The following is a 17,458-nucleotide window of genomic DNA, read 5'->3' on the forward strand; positions in this document are numbered from 1 at the left end:
GTGTGTGTGTGTGTGTGTGTGTGTGTGTGTGTGTGTGTGTGTGTGTGTGTGTATACTCACTGGGTTTGCCTCCCAGGTAAAGGGTCACTTTGGTCCCCATGGAGCGGTTCTGTGTGGGGCCCACACTCTGCCTGCTGTCTCCGTCCACCCGCAGCTGCAGGCGGTTGTTTTTCTTCACCACTGGAAACACACGTCAGTGTCACGACTTGGTCACAGAAGCAAGGCGGACGTGGAGAGGACTCTGAGAAGGAACTCACCTGTGATTGTGTGCCAGAGGCCGTTACACAGAGGCCTTTCCGGTCTGAAGGAGGTCCTGAACTCACCTTTACCACTGTTGACTGCAACGGTCACCTACAAACACAAACATCACTCAGCTCACCTTTTATTTTGGACTCTGCAAAAAGAAAGACTTGGTTTTGAGTTATTCTGGGTATTTTGTTGGACAGAGTGGTGTCACCTCTCCCTGACTGAGGACCAGGCTTAGGTGTTGGTCCGCTGAGCTCCCAGCATGCAGCAGCAGTCCAGAGTCAGAGATGGGTCGAACCTCCAGCTGGACCTCCACATCCTGACTCAAAACCAGGACCTGATCTGTCAGAGGGGGAGACCTCAGTCAGGACAGTGCCCACCAACACAGCGAGGCTCAAACAGGAGGAGGGACAGTAAATACCTGTCTCCAAGTGTCCCCCCCGTCCAGAGAAGTATGCTCCAGGCTGCAGAGGACTGGGGAAGCAGGGCACCGTCCCCTGGCTGTGGGCTGGGACCCCTGCAGGGACTCTGTTCAGGGTCAGGTCTCTGACACAACCGATGAAAGCGTCGCAGCCCTGAGACTAAACACAYATTATGTTTATTTATAAACCGTTATTTAACCAGACAAGTCCCACTGAGATCTCACATCTCTGTTTCAAGTATGTTTCAGACAAGTGACAAGTTAAACCAAACTTTATTTACATTAATATGAGCCGAAAACTTTAAATCACTTAAAACCTCTGTGCTCTTATCTACGTCTGCAGGCAGTCCTCATTTATAGCTTTTAGCTTCTGTTTTGATCATTTTAGCTTCTGTTCTGATCATTTTAGCTTCTGTTCTGATCATTTCAGTTATTGTTTGATCATTTTAGCTTCTGTTCTGATCATTTTAGCTTCTGTTCTGATCATTTTAGCTTCTGATCATTTTAGCTTCTGATCTGATCATTTTAGCTTCTGTTCTGGTCAATTTTAGCTTTTTTTGATTATTTTAGCTACTGTTTTGACTATTTTAGCTTTTGTTTTGATTATTTTAGCTTCTGTTCTGATCATTTTAGCTTCTGTTCTGATCATTTTAGCTTCTGTTCTGATCATTTTAGCTTCTGTTCTGATCATTTTAGCTTCTGTTCATTTTAGCTTCTGATCATTTTAGCTTCTGTTCATTTTAGCTTCTGTTCTGATCATTTTAGCTTCTGATCATTTTAGCTTCTGTTCTGATCATTTTAGCTTCGTTCTGATCATTTTAGCTTCTGTTCTGATCATTTTAGCTTCGTTCTGATCATTTTAGCTTCTGTTCTGATCAATTTTAGCTTTTTTGATTATTTTAGCTACTGTTTTGACTATTTTAGCTTTTGTTTTGATTATTTTAGCTTCTGTTCTGATTATTTTAGCTACTGTTCTGATCATTTCAGTTATTGTTTGATCATTTCAGCTACTATTTTGCTGATTTAAATGTCTACTTGGCTTATTTTGGGTTTATAACTTGTTTTGCTCATTTTAGCTTGTCCCTTCTGTTGGTGTAACTAACAACCATTTCAGCTGTTATTTACTGCATTTTCACAAAAAATACAAATTCTCCTGTGTCTTTACTTTGATTATACAGAAACCTATATTAGTATAAATATATATATTAAATTAAAGAACTTATGTAGCTGTATATTGAATAATAAAGTTTAAACAGAATGTACTGTATTTCACTGATAAAGGTTCTGTGCTGTAAAATGTAAACAGTCTTTCAGTCCTGTAAGGAGAAACAAATGAAACATTGAATAACAGTTATTATATTTACTGTCTTCACAGCAGGGACTCCTCCGATGTATAAAGGTCCAGAGATCCGAGTCTTGGTTCCACTCGGTATCCTCTTAGACTGAGCACTGATGCCGTCTATGATCAGACTGATCCTCGAGTCTTCATGTCTTATAAAGACCTGCAGCGACAACAAGAGCAGAAATTATTCATACACACTGAAAATATAACAAAAAACAACAACACAACAACAATAATAATGTGTGTGATTGTTGTTCTTAAGGCTTAAAACTTAAAAGGTAAAAGACGCTCAAAACTGTTCTTTAAAGTTCATTTTATGATGTAAGAGTTTTAGCCATTCTGCTCAAACATTAAAAACAAGCTAAATAAATAAATGAAAAAATGAAGATGACAAAAATATTTACTACTAGAAACAATTTTATAAAAAATTCTCTAAAGTATTTTTCTAGCAGACAAATGGTTGAATTCAAGTGAGCTAAGATGCTGTTGGCTCTCACCACATGCTAATTTTAGCTTTAGCATCTGTTTAGTTTGTTTTAGCTGTGGCATGTTTGGCTGCTTTCAGCCACTGTTTTGGTTATTTATCTCATCTATTCTTTTACATTTTAGCTACTTTCTTATTTTTTAGCTTTGCCATCTGCGTAACTACTTTTAGTTTCTGTTCCTGCTTAATGAAGCATAAGCAATGCTGCGGACGGAAAGAATTTTAGCTAAATATTGGCTCTATTTGCTGAGTTAAGAACTCGTTTTTAAGGCTAAGGTTGTGGTGGCCATATTGAATTGGATTGCTCCAGAAGTTAAACAGTTGTGGAATTACATTCAATTTCTAAAAGCCTATTCAAAATGTGTCCATTTGTTCACGAGATATTTTGCTGACAGTACAGACACAGACAAAAGCGTTGAGATCTTTGGCCTCTTGGTGTCTGGTAATAAAGCTTCTTTAGCATTGTGGCGTGGCCCTGGGCCTAAGAGCTTACCGTGTGCCAGCGCTCATCCTGGTACTTCTTGTTGCTGCGCAGGCTGACCTTGGTCCTGCCCGCGTCTACAGACAGCAACAGGAAGCCGTCTGAGACGCTGAGCGCCACTGCGGCTCTGCCTCGCTGCCTGCCGGCGGCGTGCAGCACGCAGCCTGATGAGGAGCTGATCTTCAGTTCCAGGGACAGATGAAGCCTGAAACACAGAGMTGATTAGGTCAACCAAAGGAAAGTGTTAAGGCTGAAACATACTCGCTGCGAACTGCCGACGTCGGCACAGGTTGTCGCAGTTTAGTGACGAAAACCCCGACTCACTCCCAGAGCCGACACCAAAAAGTAGAGTTTTATAAAGATAGTCATTCCGTGAAAAACTCATGAATAAATAAAACAGACGTTGTGCACGGAGGAATCTGACTGATAAAAACAGTGGAGCTTTGACCAGGACAGATGTGGATAAATACGTSGGGTAAGTGACGAGTCTGACTTTTTTTTTCTGCATTATCGGCTGTTGCGGGGGAACTCCATGCAGTGACGTATGTTGCAGGGAGGGGGGTTTCCCGAACTCGGCGCAGGGGTGTCGTAGGCACTATGAAAGGTCTGTGCGATTACGACTGCCAAACAACCACGTGACCGCGCATCGACCCGTCGGAGTCGGAGCAAGTATGTTTCAGGCGTTACTGTCAAAATGCAGCTGAATGCTGGAAGGTCTGCTGAGCAGAGGCTCAAATATGTAACAGATTCACTTCAAAATAAATACTTTGAGATTCAATAAAACCCATCCAGTGGTTTGTGAAATATTTTGCTAACAGGGTTGATTCCAACAGTTAATGATAAAGTTTCAAGTAAAAACTTTATTCCAATCTAAAACACAAAGACACCTTTCAACAAGAAGAGAAAACTGTCTGTTAGCGCCAACACTCACACTGAGCTGAGTGAGCCGGGCACCGAGTCGTATCTCTGGTAGCTGTGGGCGGAGCCACTGAAGTGGGTCGCTCTGCTTTCAGGGACAGGGACCGGACCCTGGCAAGACTCCCTGGTGTTCCGACTGCGAGATCCGGATGGCTTCTTGTTCTTTCCCTAAGAAGCAGAAAGTGTGTCATGAGTTCCTGACCAGACCACACGAGTCCAAGGGTTTACTGGTTCTGTGTTCAGACCCCACAGATCCAGGGTTTACTGGTCATACCTTCGGTTTGTTACTGCGTTTCGGCTGCATAGCAACAATCAGCTGAGGTTTCTTAGCTGCAGGACAGCTGAGGGGAACATTGACGTTCTCTTTGACCTTCATCAGATTCAGGACCATCTGTGTACTGGTGTCTCTGCAGAAAACGAAAACCATGTTAGAAAGCCACCAAAACTGTAATTACTTGGCATTTAAATGGGTCTTCTGTTTTTCTGTAAGTAACACAGCCTTACAGCTCATCTCACTCTTCACCATGACAGACTGGTACAGAGTCCACAATACTGCAGAAGCTGCATCAATCTGTTTATTAATCTTATGCTCCAATCTTCTCTCACTCGTGAACAAGACCCCAARATAGTTGAACTCCTCCACCTGAGGCAGAACTTCACCCCCAACCTGAAGAGACTTTTCCGACTGAGGACCATGGCCTCAGATTTGGAGGTGCTGATCCTCATCCTAGCTGCTTCATACTCAGCTGTGAAATGCTCCAGTGAGAGCTGAAGATCATAGCAGGATGATGCCAACAGAACTACATCTGCAAATTGCAGAAGTTGAAATCCTGATGCCACCGAACTGGACTCCCTGCACCACGTGGCTGCACCAAGAAATTCTGTCCACATAAGTTATGAACAGAATCGGTGACAACGGGCAGCCCTGGCAGAATCCAACTCCAATTCTGAAAGGGCCAATACAAAGCAAATTCTTGCACCGCTTGTACAAAAACCGAATGGCCCGTAACAATCCTCACAATCCCATGCTCACATAGCACGCCCCTCAGTGTACCACAAGGAACAAAGTTTTAAGTCCACAAAAYGCATGTAGACTGGATTAGCAAACTCCCAGGACCCCTTGAGAACTCTAGTGAGGGTAAAGAGTTGGTCAAGTGTTCCACGGCCAGGAGAGAACCTGCATTGTTCCTCCTGAATCTAAGGTTTGACTATCGATCAGACTCTCTTCTCCAGTACCCCTGAAAAGACCTTACCGGGGAGGGTAAGGAGAGTGTTGTCCCTTTAATTGGAGCATATCCTCCCTTTTTGAGGAGGGGGAACCAGTGGCACTGCCCCCGATGTCCACGAGATGTTGCACAGGCGTGTCAACAAAGACAGCCCCACAATATCCAGATCCTTGAAGAAATCAAGGCAGATCTAATCTACCCCCAGACCCCTGCCACCGTGGAGTATTTTAACTACCTTAAAGCCCTCAGCCCCAGTTACAGACAAACAAACCCCAATATCCAAAGACTCAGCTGCCTCCATGGAAGACATGCCAGTGAGATTAGGAAGGTCCGAGAAGTATTCCTTCCCTCTCCTGATGACAACACTGGTTGAGGTCAACAGCACCCACCTTTACTGAGCACAGTCTTAGTGAAGTGCTGCTTTTCCTGCCTCAGCTGTCCGCTGGTTGCTAGAATCTCCTTGGAGCCGATCGAGAGTCTTTGCCCAAGGCCTCACCAAACCACTACCGCATCTTAGCAAGCAACAGCAAGGGCTGCGGTCCGCTGGGCCTGCTAATACTCCTCAACTGACTCCGGAGTCCTACCAGCCAACAAAGCTCGATAGGACTCCTTATGCAGCTTGACTGCCTCCCTGTCCACCACCAAAATTAAGAGTGGCCACCGCTAGAAGCACTGACAACCTTGTGGCCAGAGCTCAATGCAGTTGCCTCAACAATTGAGCCATGAAACATGGCCCACTCAGGCTAAATGTCCCCCACCTCGGCTGGGATGTGGTTTAAGTTCTCCTGGACGTGGGAGTTCAAGATCTTTCTGGCAGGTTCTTCTGCCAGATAAAACCAGCAAAACCCGAGAAGTCTTGAGGGTCTTCAGGATGTTTTGGCAAATTTTAGATGGGTCTCTGTGTTCTTTTTGCTCAGCAGTGGTCTGGGTCTTGGAGCTTTCCCATGGAGACGTTGTCTACCCTTCATCTCTTTCTTATCATTGAATCATGAACTCTGAGGCCTGCAGGGCTTTAGATCTTGTTCTGATTTCTTTTAGAACCTCTTTGATGAGTCATAATGCACACTTGGAGAACCTTCCATTACTGGGAAGATTTACAGATTTAGACAGTGTATGGGTTTAAGTGCTGTAACAAGAAAGTTTATAACATTTCTGACAATGTAAAAAATAGAAGGATTTTTAGACCTTGTAAAAATGGTCTTTTTTATTAATAGCACCAAAAAACAAACAAATAAAAACACAAACAAAAAATAAATGTGTGGATGATTTTACCTAATGAAAACTTCCATGTGTTATAACCATGGTCAAACCCCTTCAACCCTGGTTTTTCTAACCTTTTTATGAAAATATTGCGGATACATCCGGTGAAATTAGCGAGATTCGAGTTAGGCACTCCTCCCACATATGTGGTGTCCTCAGAACCAGCATTTTCAGCTGCCCTGCCCATCCGCCGTCCGCCACCATTTACTTTCTCCAGTACATCATCCATGTAGAGACGCATCCTGAGGGACAAGCAGACAGTCAACAAACCATTTGAAATGGCTAACCACAGCACAGCTCATGGTAATGAAATGAGAATTTGTGTCGCYGTCTTGGTAGGTGCTCCGTGAGCATCCTTACTTCCTGACAGCAGGCCATGAATTATTGTGATTATTGAAGCACTTCAAATAACATGGCTAACATTTCACTGGTGAGGATCCTGTCATATTACAGGGCTATTCATATTCAGCCTGTCATTTTAGCTCACACATCATTGAAAATGTGACATTTTCAGTCTTTGTCTTCACTGTGTCAGCATATGATGTCAGAAAATAGTTCAGAGAAAAATGTATCTGTACTAAAGAAACTAATCATTCAGTTTAGCCTTTTTTTTCTTTTTTTCCCATTCAGACAAAAACTGTGCCACCCTTAAACAGAAGTGGGTAGTAAATCATTACTTTTACTCAGCTTCATTTACTTGAGTAACGTTTTGGAAAAAACATACTTTTAGGAATAGTTTTACTATACTGTATTTTTTACTTTACTTGAGTAATATTATATATTATGTATATTATAATATATAGATATTATTACATTGTCTAATTTCCCTCTGGGATCAGTGAAGTAATTTTGAATTGAAATGAATTATTATGAAGTATTGCTACTACTTTACCCAGTGTAAGTAACTTCACTGAATGAAACACAAACATAATTTAACCAGAAATGCATCAGAGACAGTTTATTTTAAATTGARACCTCGTGTTTGTACACAAGTTTTGTTTTCTGATATTTTCTGTCTCCTGAGACATTTGGAGGTCAGGGTCTGTATTTATCAAACTTCTTAGAGTGGAATTTTAGACTTAAGTGCTGAAAATTTCTTAGATTTACTCCTACTCTCAGATTTAGGTGTAAATGCCAGTTATCAAAATTCTTAAGCCTAAGAATCACTCTTGTTCTCCCAGATAGTTAAGACAGTTTCAGAGGACTCAAGAGTTGCCACTAGTGGTCTGAGATGGACTGAAGACAGAGATCACAGCTGTGTCCTCAGGAATACTCTGCACCACCACAGAAACTGCACTAATCGGTCCGGGGGTCTCCCACCTTGGCGTGACTTTCTGTTACAATGAACAGAGGAACTAAAATAATGTGTGGAAACAGGTTTAGTCATCAATACAAAAGAAAGAAGGGGAGAAAAAAAACAACTATCAGTGAGATATTTCTGTGCAGCTTTTGGAGAGAATATTAAAATATCAGCTGGTGAGTGAAAGAAAACATGATGCTATCAAAAGTCTTGATTTTGAACCACCCTCACTGGTGAAGGCAGGATTGAACTTTTTCTCTTATTGACTTYTTTGTTTTGTTTTTAACTCAAACTTAACAAAATTAGTTAATTTCATAAAAATAAATAATATTCTGTAATGAGCGCATGCTGCTGGTGGTGATGGGGTCTCGGACAGAGGATAATGATGGAGTGATGTGTGTGTGTGTGTGTGTGTGTGTGTGTGTGTGTGTGTGTGTGTGGATGGGCTTTTTCCTACAACATGGGGAAATTATTTTTCAAAAAAGCAACCTCATGGGGACCGATGTCAGGTCCCCACGGGTCCAAATGCAAATTACAGTTGTGGGTGGGGCAGGGTTAGGTAAAGGTGCTTTATTTGTCATCAGTGTATGTTTCCACACAATGACGAAATTGTGCTCTGCATTTAACCCATCCACACCCAAGTGGAGCAGCGGGMAGCCATGTGAGGCGCCCGGGGAGCAGTGAGGGTTAGGTGTCTTGCTCAAGGACACCACGACATGTGGGTATGGCGGGGAGTCGAACCTAAGATTTTCGTGTCCCAAGCCGGCTGCTCTACCACTACACCACAGTCGCCCCATGGTTTGGACCAAGGTTTAGGTTAGTTTTAGGGTCAGATAAGTACCTGGGAGGTTCATTTTAGGGTAAATGGTCAGGGTTAGGCTATAAAGTCTACAAAAAATTAATGGAAGTCAATGCATGGTCCCCATGGGGTTAAATAACAAATGTGTGTGTGTGTGTGCTTTTTACTCTTACTTGAGTAATTTGTTGTACATTTTATATACTTTTAGTGAGCCATTCATTAAAGACCTTATTGTTCCATAGTTTCCTAACAGAGCWCTTCACTCTCAGACTGCAGGTTTACTTGTGGTTCCTGGAGTTTCTAAAAGTAGAATGGRAGGCAGAGCTTTCAGTTATCAAGCTCYTCTCTTGTAGAACAAACTTCCAGTTTCTGTCCRTGAGGCTGACACTCTGTCTACTTTTAAGATTAGACCAAAACTTTCCTTTTTGATAAATCCTATAATTAGACTTAGGTTTCCTGACTTTTTCTTTAGTTTTACTGCTATAGACTTAGACTGCTGGAGCACAAACTGACTACATTTCCTCACTCTGCTGCTGTCTTTAGTCACGCTCCTCTACATGTTTGGATTTGTAATAATGTATATAATTTATGTTTATTATTTGTTTCTCTTTCAAGAAAACCACATCTGGACCAGTGTTCAGGTCTTGGATATCTTAACAACTGCTCTCTTACCCGTTAATGTTGTTGTATACAGCCACGTTATGACTATTGTTGTCGTTATAGGTCTTCTGAGTCCTAATTTCATTGCTGCCAGTTCTCACCACAATGTGGCCTTGCCTCAGAAACACCTGGCAGGTGTCTCCCTGTGAAACAAACAGGAGGATAACAGCAGCTGAAGTCAGGGAAGAAACAGGACAGAAACAAAGATCACAGAGAATCTTCTGACCTGAGATATATGGTTGAACATGAGACCCTCGTTTTTTTCAGTTCTGAAGCTGAAGCTGATGTAGAAGCTGCTCCTCAGGTTGGAGACATTAGCCACACCAGCATCCAGGAGGCTCTGACCGTCGAAATAAGCCTCCCGAGCCACCTGCACAAACATATGAGTTAATCAGTGGGACATACAATGACCAGTTCCTACAGGTTTCTCAAAGATTTGTCCGGTAGTTCATGAGATATTTTGCTGAGGGAAAAAAAAGGGTTGATTTCAACAGTTAAAACTTTCAACCAGATCTCGTTTGATCAGGTAGAACTCAGAGTATGAGTTAGGATAACTCATATGGAACCATACAAAGGGTTAACTCAATGGCTGGCGAGCAACTGGTGGTCAAGCCTTGGCTCCTGGGGCTCGGCCGGGCCAAGCCCAAAAGGACTGCAGGAGGCCACCTCCACATGGACCACATGGGTCCAGATTAGGAAGCAGAGTTGTAGTCTTACACACCTCTCTGCTGCTTCTCCTTTATTACCCAAACCCCCATTAACAATGTGTCAGCCCCATGGACCAAATTAAATAAATATAAAAACTCTACAAAAATAAATCACAAAAATATTATAAAAATAAGCACAGTTACTTTAACCAGACCAAAACAATAAAACTATTAGGTGTGGCTTATTAAACATTAGTTCTCTTTCTTCTAAATCTCTGTTAGTTAATGATCTGATAACTGATCATCATATTGATTTATTCTGTCTTACTGAAACCTGGTTACAACAAGAGGATTTKGTTAGTATAAATTAATCCACTCCTGTTAATTATTTAAATTTTCATGTTCCTAGAACTGTCATGATCTGTGTTTTTCTCTTTATTTTCTTAGTGTTTTTCTGGTCCCGTGTTTTCCTCTCCCTGCTGTTTTACCTCCAGTCCCGCACACACACCTGATCCCTCTCGTGTCTCCCCAGGTGTTTCTCCTTTACTCTTAATTTGTTTGCTTTATATTCTGAGTCTTGTCCTCCTGTTTTTGTGGGATGATTGGGCCTCATGCAAGAACTGCCCCTCTGAATAAATGTAACATGTAACACAGTTGTTTACACTTGAATTAAAATTATTTGACCAAAGAAAAACCGGAGCAGGACTACAGAGAGAGAGATAAATATGATTTAGATTTTTATTTCTGTGACTGTACGACCCACGGGTGACACGACATTAACAGCAGTCGTCATTTCATTCCTCGGCTTTAAAGCAGATCCTTTAAATCTATAGCTGACACTGTTAAAAGTGACWTTTTTTTGTGGATCTCCGAGAGCAGACCTTCAATCTCCGAACTAGTTCTTCTTTTTTACTTTGCGACGTCACTTATGAATGGACACTTCCTGTTATGTGTGGCAGGAAACGTATGTCCTTATATGGTGTTTTTTGGGGTGGTAATTATGTAAATCACCTCTCCCCGTGCACGAGCACCTGATAGGCATTCATCAGTTTACACAGCTCATTTACTCACTTTTCCTGAAGATAGAAGAGTTTGTTGAATCTGACGTGACATGTTCGTACGAACCCTTCATATGAACAAAAGTAAGAGAAATTTAGGATACGAATACAAACATGTTCTTGCATGAGGCCCATTGTGTTTCTTTCCTGTGTTTCGTCTCCCTCGTGCCTGTTCCTCCGAAGTTTTCTGTGAATATTTAGAGCTGCACAGCCTTTTTGTTTTGTTAAATAAACCTTTTGTTCCATTTTTTGAACCTGCCTGCACCCTGGGTCTGTTCCTACACCAATCCTCACATAAACATCAGGTCGTGGTGGAGGAGTAGCTGTCATTTATAAGTCAGACCTATTAATTAATGCTAAATGAAATATTAGTTATTATTCATTTGAGTCTTTGTCCCTCAGTCTTTCTCATCCAAAATGGAAATCAGAAAAACCTATACTACTTGCTGTTTATCGTCTTCCAGGCCCTTATTCTCAGATTTTATCAGAACTCTCAGATTTTCTGACTGATTTATTATTAAATACTGATAAAATTATAATAATGGGAAATTTTAACATTCATGTAGATGATGAAAGTGATAGCTTAAATATAGCTTTTAGTAATCTAATTGAGTCAATTGATTTTACTCAAAATGTCCACAGACCTACTCTCTTCATCACACTCGTCATCTGGTTCTGACGTTTGGTGTACAGAGTAAGAACTTAATGATATATCCTCACAATCCTGTTCTCTCTGAACATTTTTTAATAACATTTGAGTTTACATTGGCTGACTTTATAGCTACTGAGAGTAAATTTCATTATAGTAGATGTTTAACAGAGAATGCTGAAGCTAAATTTAAAGAATCTCTTCCATCTTTATTTTCCTCTGTCTTTCAGAATAATGTAACAGAGAACAGTAACTTAGATGGTCTTGTTGATAATATTACAACTTTAATGCGTACCTCTCTTGATGAAATTGCTCCACTAAAAAAGAAAGTTATCGATTGGAGGAAGCCGACTCTTTGGTTTAATTCAGAGTTATGTTCTTTAAAACGGGCATCTAGAAAACTGGAGAGAAAATGGCGCTCCACTAACATAGAAGAATCTTATTTAATGTGGAGAGACAGTCTGCTAACATATAAGAAAGCCCTTCGTAAATCTAGAACCGTATATTATTCATCTTTAAAGGGCCAATATTATGTGTTTCTGAGGCATATATTTAAATACTATACCATAATAAAGTATCTATGTCACCTTTAGCTGTCATTAAAATGCTGTTTTTATGTTTAAATAGAAAATGAACTTATCATCTCATCACTTCCTCTTCTAAACGCCTTGAAATTGGCCTCTGTCTCTTTAAGAACCACCTTCGCTTCTGTCTCGCCCATTTCTGTGTGGGGGTCACGCTCGCGGGTAGTGGGGGGGGTGGGTGCTGCTGCCATGATGCAGTTTACTTGGCATCTGAAAATACATTTCCTCAAAGGTATTTTTAATCTGAAAAGAGCTTCACTGAGTGAGAACTAATGTTGAGAGCTCAGCAGACAGTTAGGTTTCACTTTCACCAGAGAGCCTGCAGGAGTCATGGGCGGGGTGTGTGGGGAGGGGGTGCACCCTGCCATGAGGAAGTTCGGCTTAAAGACAGGTCCCAGGGGCATTTCTGGTCCCAAAAGGCGTTTCTGGTCCCCGCCTGTCGTTTTGCTCCTCAGCATGGCTTCCTAAAAATGCTGCAGGATTTCTCAAACATGCATGAATGAGTCAAAGCAAGGCTTTGGGCATGTTTTTTATGAGAGTATAACATTATAATATGATATAAAACTCAAAAAAGTTGATTTTACATGATATTGCCCCTTTAATAGAAGAGAATAAAAACAATCCCAGGTTTCTGTTCAGTACTGTAACTAGACTAATGAAAAGTCCTATCTCTGTTGAACCATGTATCCCTATAACTCTAAGTAGTGATGACTTCATGAGGTTCTTTATAGATAAAATAATTTTAATAAGGAATAAAATTCATGMCAAACTTCCTGCTACTGTCTCTGATTCTCTGTCAGATGAGGCAGTTTTRGTGTCACTAGAACCTGATTAATGTCTGGACAGTTTTTGTCCTGTTGAGCTRTTTGAATTATCTAAAATTATAGCTTTATCCAAAACATCAACRTGTCTGCTAGATCCTATCCCAACCAGACTGTTCAAAGAAGCATTTCTCTTAATTAATATCCATATTTTAGATGTGCTTAATTTATCTCTAATGAATGGTTATGTGCCACAGAGCTTTAAGGTTGCTGTAATTAAACCTTTATTTAAGAAACCTGATCTTGATTGAGGAGTTCTGGCCTACTATAGACCTATTTCTAATCTCCCATTCATCTCAAAAATTCTTGAGAAAATAGTTGCAAATCAACTACGTGAACATCTGGATATAAATAATCTATGAGGAGTTTCGGTCAGGGTTTAGAGCTCATCACAGCACAGAAACAGCACTGGTGAAAGTTACTAATGATATTCTCATGGCCTCAGACAGTGGACTTGTGTCCATTCTTGTCCTGTTAGATCTCAGTGCTGCATTTGAGACAACTGATCACAATATTTTATTACGTAGACTTGAACTTGATATTGGGATTACAGGAACATCTCAGTTTGAGATTAATTACAATCATTCTATTTACAAGGTGTTAACATTTTTAAGACTTCTGAAAGATTGATTTAAGATGTTTTAAGGCTAATTAAGGCCTTATTTTTGGATTGATGAATTCAATGCCTTTTAAGACTTTTTACGGGTCTGCAGGAACGCTGATAATATAGCAACTTTCTAAGAGCTGGCAGTGAAACACAGCAGAGTTGTGTTCCGATAACGTCACTTAATTAATTTTAGCTCCTCTATGGTTAAAGTGCCTGTGACATGAATTTTTTAAATACATATAAAGGCATTATTGGAAAGATAACAATAACATATTGCAAAAATAATTTCTCGCTGCTGAAATGAGCAGTTGTTGAGATATTTGCATTTGAGATAACAGGAAGTGATGTGAAAGGGGAATTTCTGCATGGATTAGAGCATTGATAAAACAGCTAAGGTCAGACTGTAGAGAAGAATCTGATTTTCCTTTAGATTATTTTGAGTCACTATCAAAGAGAGATGAAGACGAGTCAGAGTTCAAATAATGTAATTTCAATAAACAAAGACCAGAGAGTTCAGTTTCTTAAATAGTTCCCCTTTGATGGCACTTACTGTGTTACTTTGGCTGATCCACGTTCAAAAGAAAAATGCTATTTTTGTGACCAAATGGGTAAAAATCCCATTTTATGCAAGGTTTCTTATAAAAATGTGTTTTATTTGACTTTTTGTATTTGATGGATAGGTATGTCACACTGTCACAGGCACTTTAAAACTCCACCTCAACAAGAAATACTTTCCTTCTGTTTATACATCAGCTATCTCCTAACTCATGCTGACTTTTGTAGTACATAACACGACCTGAACATAAATGTCAAACCAAAACTGAACATTACAACAACAACAACAACCTGTCTGCACACAGAACCATAAAATGTCCACACATTATTGGCCTCAGACCCAGCAGCCCCTGCAGCTCACCCAGCCTCAGATGGTACTTTGACAGCTCGCACCTCCTCCATCACTGCTCTTTGAGACCAAACGTTGAAAAAAAACAAACACTTTGTGTAGGTTTTCAATATTCTTTTCAAATTTATTATGTTTTTGTAAAATATTCTAATTGTTTGATCTAGTTTCTACAAATCAAAGATGATATTGAACATTAAGAAATGTAATGCACAGGGGTGCCTCTTAAAATCTTGCCAAGGGCACCAACTGGAGCACATTATGGTAAACTTCCAACAATTAAGTAGCTTCAATTTTAGCAGCAACTATTCAGTTTTGATGTTAGAAAGGTGTTCAGTCTGCTCATCTAATCAGCGTACATTTACGTATGGAACAATTACATCTCACTCAAGAGTCCCTCTAGAGCCAAGAAAGCACCTGCTGTGAAGCAGGAGCAAAGAACAACAAACAGTTACTGGTTATGTGAAACGAACTACCTCAAATCCTACAGAGCTCTCTGCAGGGATGCTGTCATTCAGTCCAGTCTGCGTCACTAGTTCTGATAATCCTGTAAAGTTGTCTATAACTCACCTATACGTCTACCTTTTAATATTGTAAAGGTATGAGCTGAAAGAGCAGCTTTTCTCTTTGCACCATATTCTAGGTTCTACTCGGCTCAAACTGAACGTTATCAAAGATCAGAGAGATCTAAAATATTCAAGTTAGTTAACAGGTGAAGGTTTCCTTGGCTAACTGCATGATAATCCTGCTGAGCTGTCAGAAAGAACAAAAAAATACAAGTTCTTTATAAGCTGCTATATGAAAGTCATGTGGCTGCTACATTTTCAAACAAATTAATGAAAAAAACTTTTAGACAAGAATCTGAGTTTAAAATTGATTATTATCACTAGTTTCGCTATGTTGTAAAAATAATTTAATAATTTGGGTTTTGCTCCAGTATCTGTACTTGCAATTGCATTTTAACATGTCATTGCAACAAAACTTTATTCAGCTTAGTTGTTTAAACACTTACATTCATCGGTCCGTGATAAATTTCCGAACTCAACTGTAAAATAAGGTAAAAAACTTTGTCGTCTTTGTTTTTCTATTTAATTTGCTGACGGTGCCGTGTTTTTCAGTGCCATGTGATGCGCGCCACACTCATGTGGCCTTTGTTGGTCAGGACCTAGTTGTTAGGTACCTGGTGCCACGTTGGTGTATTTGTGTGCAACGCACATCGCGCCCCTGTGGCCTGTATTTTGTGTGGGTCCGTTACGGTGATGGTTTTGTGCGTACCCTCTGATAAACTGATATGGCCCACCCATTTTTTCTCAGGCCTGGCCTAAAATCAACTTCTGGCTATGCCACTGGTCTCTGCAGGCAGGCATATGACAACACGCTACTTGCAGTACAGGCAGAGCTTGCTTGTGACCAGTTTCTGCAGGCCCTCAGTCCTAAAGAACTTCGTATAGACTCAGCTCGCACATCCAGCAACACTCAGTGCTGCCCTAGAGTTAGCGCTGGAGAAAGAGGTGATGACAGGATCCACTGGAAGAGCTAAAGACCCACCAATAGTGAGGGCAACATCAGCACCTGCCGAGCAGCTGGAGAGACCAAGGGGGCCACTCCAGCCAGCTACCAGTCAGTCACCTGCTTTGCGGGTCGGTCCAGGCTGTCGACCACAGAGCTGCTGGGGATGTGGACAAGCTGGTCACCTCATCAGGCAGTGGCCCAGGTTTGCAGCGGTGCAGGAAAATGCCCAAGGGCCCGTGTAAGTTAAGTGGGAGTACACGGGCCTAGGAGACCAACACCCCCAGTATACCACTGTCTCCACCAGGTTCAGTTATTGCTGTAGGCTGGACCCAGGTTGGTGACTTTTGCCATGTTCCAGTGACGGTCGCTGGGGTGTCCTGTACAGCACTTCTGGATACAGGGTCCAATGCAATGCTGGTTCGATCTGATGTCATCCCTCCTGGAACTGCTGTGCAGGAAACTGATGTGCAGCTGAAGACAGTGACTGGTGATTTGGCTTCCATAAGAGGGAAAGGAGTGTTCCAGATTAAGGTGGGAGACCTTATTGTGACCTATACTGCCTGGGTGGCAGATGTACAGGACACATGCATCCCTGGATTAGATTTTTTACGGGCCATTGGYGGTGTGCTAGATTTGAGCAAAGGATTTCTAATACTCCCTGGAGGGAAGTCTGTAGAACTTGTCCCCCCGTCGTCAAGCCCAACCCCTACTGAAGTTTGCTTGCACTACTAAGACTCCTGCATTGCCACCAACTGAACCCAGGGTTTCCCCTACATGTAATTGATCGTCACAGCTAAATAAAAGCCACCACACTTTTGGAATGAAGTTGTTTTTTTTAAATCAATGTAAAACAGGGGTTGACACAACCATTGTTTAGGTTCTCCAAGACAACCTATTTTTGTTTCGGACAACCACATCCTGCCACCCGGTTGTCCGGTGGACAACCAAGAAAAGAAGACCTAGATTTAAAGTTGGTCATTGTAAAAATGAACGGGAGGAAAAAAAAACTTGTTAAAGCTGTCTAGGAATTAAACTGACAGTTCTTTCACCCAATAAAAAGAACCGCAGTCAAAATTTTACCCAATAAGAACAGAGCAGGGCGGGTCGTGCTGTTGGACGGACAGCGGGTGCACCCTGCTTTATTTATTTTATTTATTTTTTCCTTTCTCTGTGGGTGGGGGGTCAGTTTCCTTCCCGGGAAAACCCTCAGCGTTTCCTGGACTATTTTCCACCGAGGATTACGTTGTATTTTTATTTTCTAAAAGCACCTCGCAGTATTTCCACCGAAACACAGTGTGTTCACGAGCACAAAAAAAAAAAAAAAACCCTTGACAGATCACCTGACTGGTTTTAAAGCGATAGGCAGCAACCAGCACGGGACTTAAGAGTCTATACATGTCAACCCTTTCAGACACTTGTTACCTGTTACCCCTACTTGTTACCTGTATAATGAGCGTCAAAAATCTGTAATTTGCACAAAAAAATCAGTATTAATCACAAGCGAGTGGAGTGGAGGTGCAAGCAGACCGCAGCCGCATGGGG

General features: G+C 41.2%; 1 protein-coding gene across 1 annotated transcript in view; it reads right to left on the reverse strand.

The window, feature by feature from the left end:
• The window catches only part of LOC106534083 (laminin subunit alpha-5), a gene marked incomplete at its 5' end in the record, with an annotated part of 45,903 nt that overhangs the window by 3,873 nt on the left and 24,572 nt on the right, over window positions 1-17,458 (reverse strand). Inside the window, 11 exon segments of the mRNA XM_014030594.1 lie at window positions 61-180; window positions 258-351; window positions 458-588; window positions 668-827; window positions 2,032-2,169; window positions 2,987-3,179; window positions 3,906-4,060; window positions 4,167-4,299; window positions 6,453-6,620; window positions 9,150-9,280; window positions 9,364-9,507. Of these exon segments, the coding sequence (XP_013886048.1) occupies window positions 61-180; window positions 258-351; window positions 458-588; window positions 668-827; window positions 2,032-2,169; window positions 2,987-3,179; window positions 3,906-4,060; window positions 4,167-4,299; window positions 6,453-6,620; window positions 9,150-9,280; window positions 9,364-9,507 (1,567 nt within the window).

The sequence above is a fragment of the Austrofundulus limnaeus genome, unplaced genomic scaffold (genome assembly GCF_001266775.1).
Source record: "Austrofundulus limnaeus strain Quisiro unplaced genomic scaffold, Austrofundulus_limnaeus-1.0 Scaffold1087, whole genome shotgun sequence".
Lineage (NCBI taxonomy): Eukaryota > Metazoa > Chordata > Actinopteri > Cyprinodontiformes > Rivulidae > Austrofundulus > Austrofundulus limnaeus.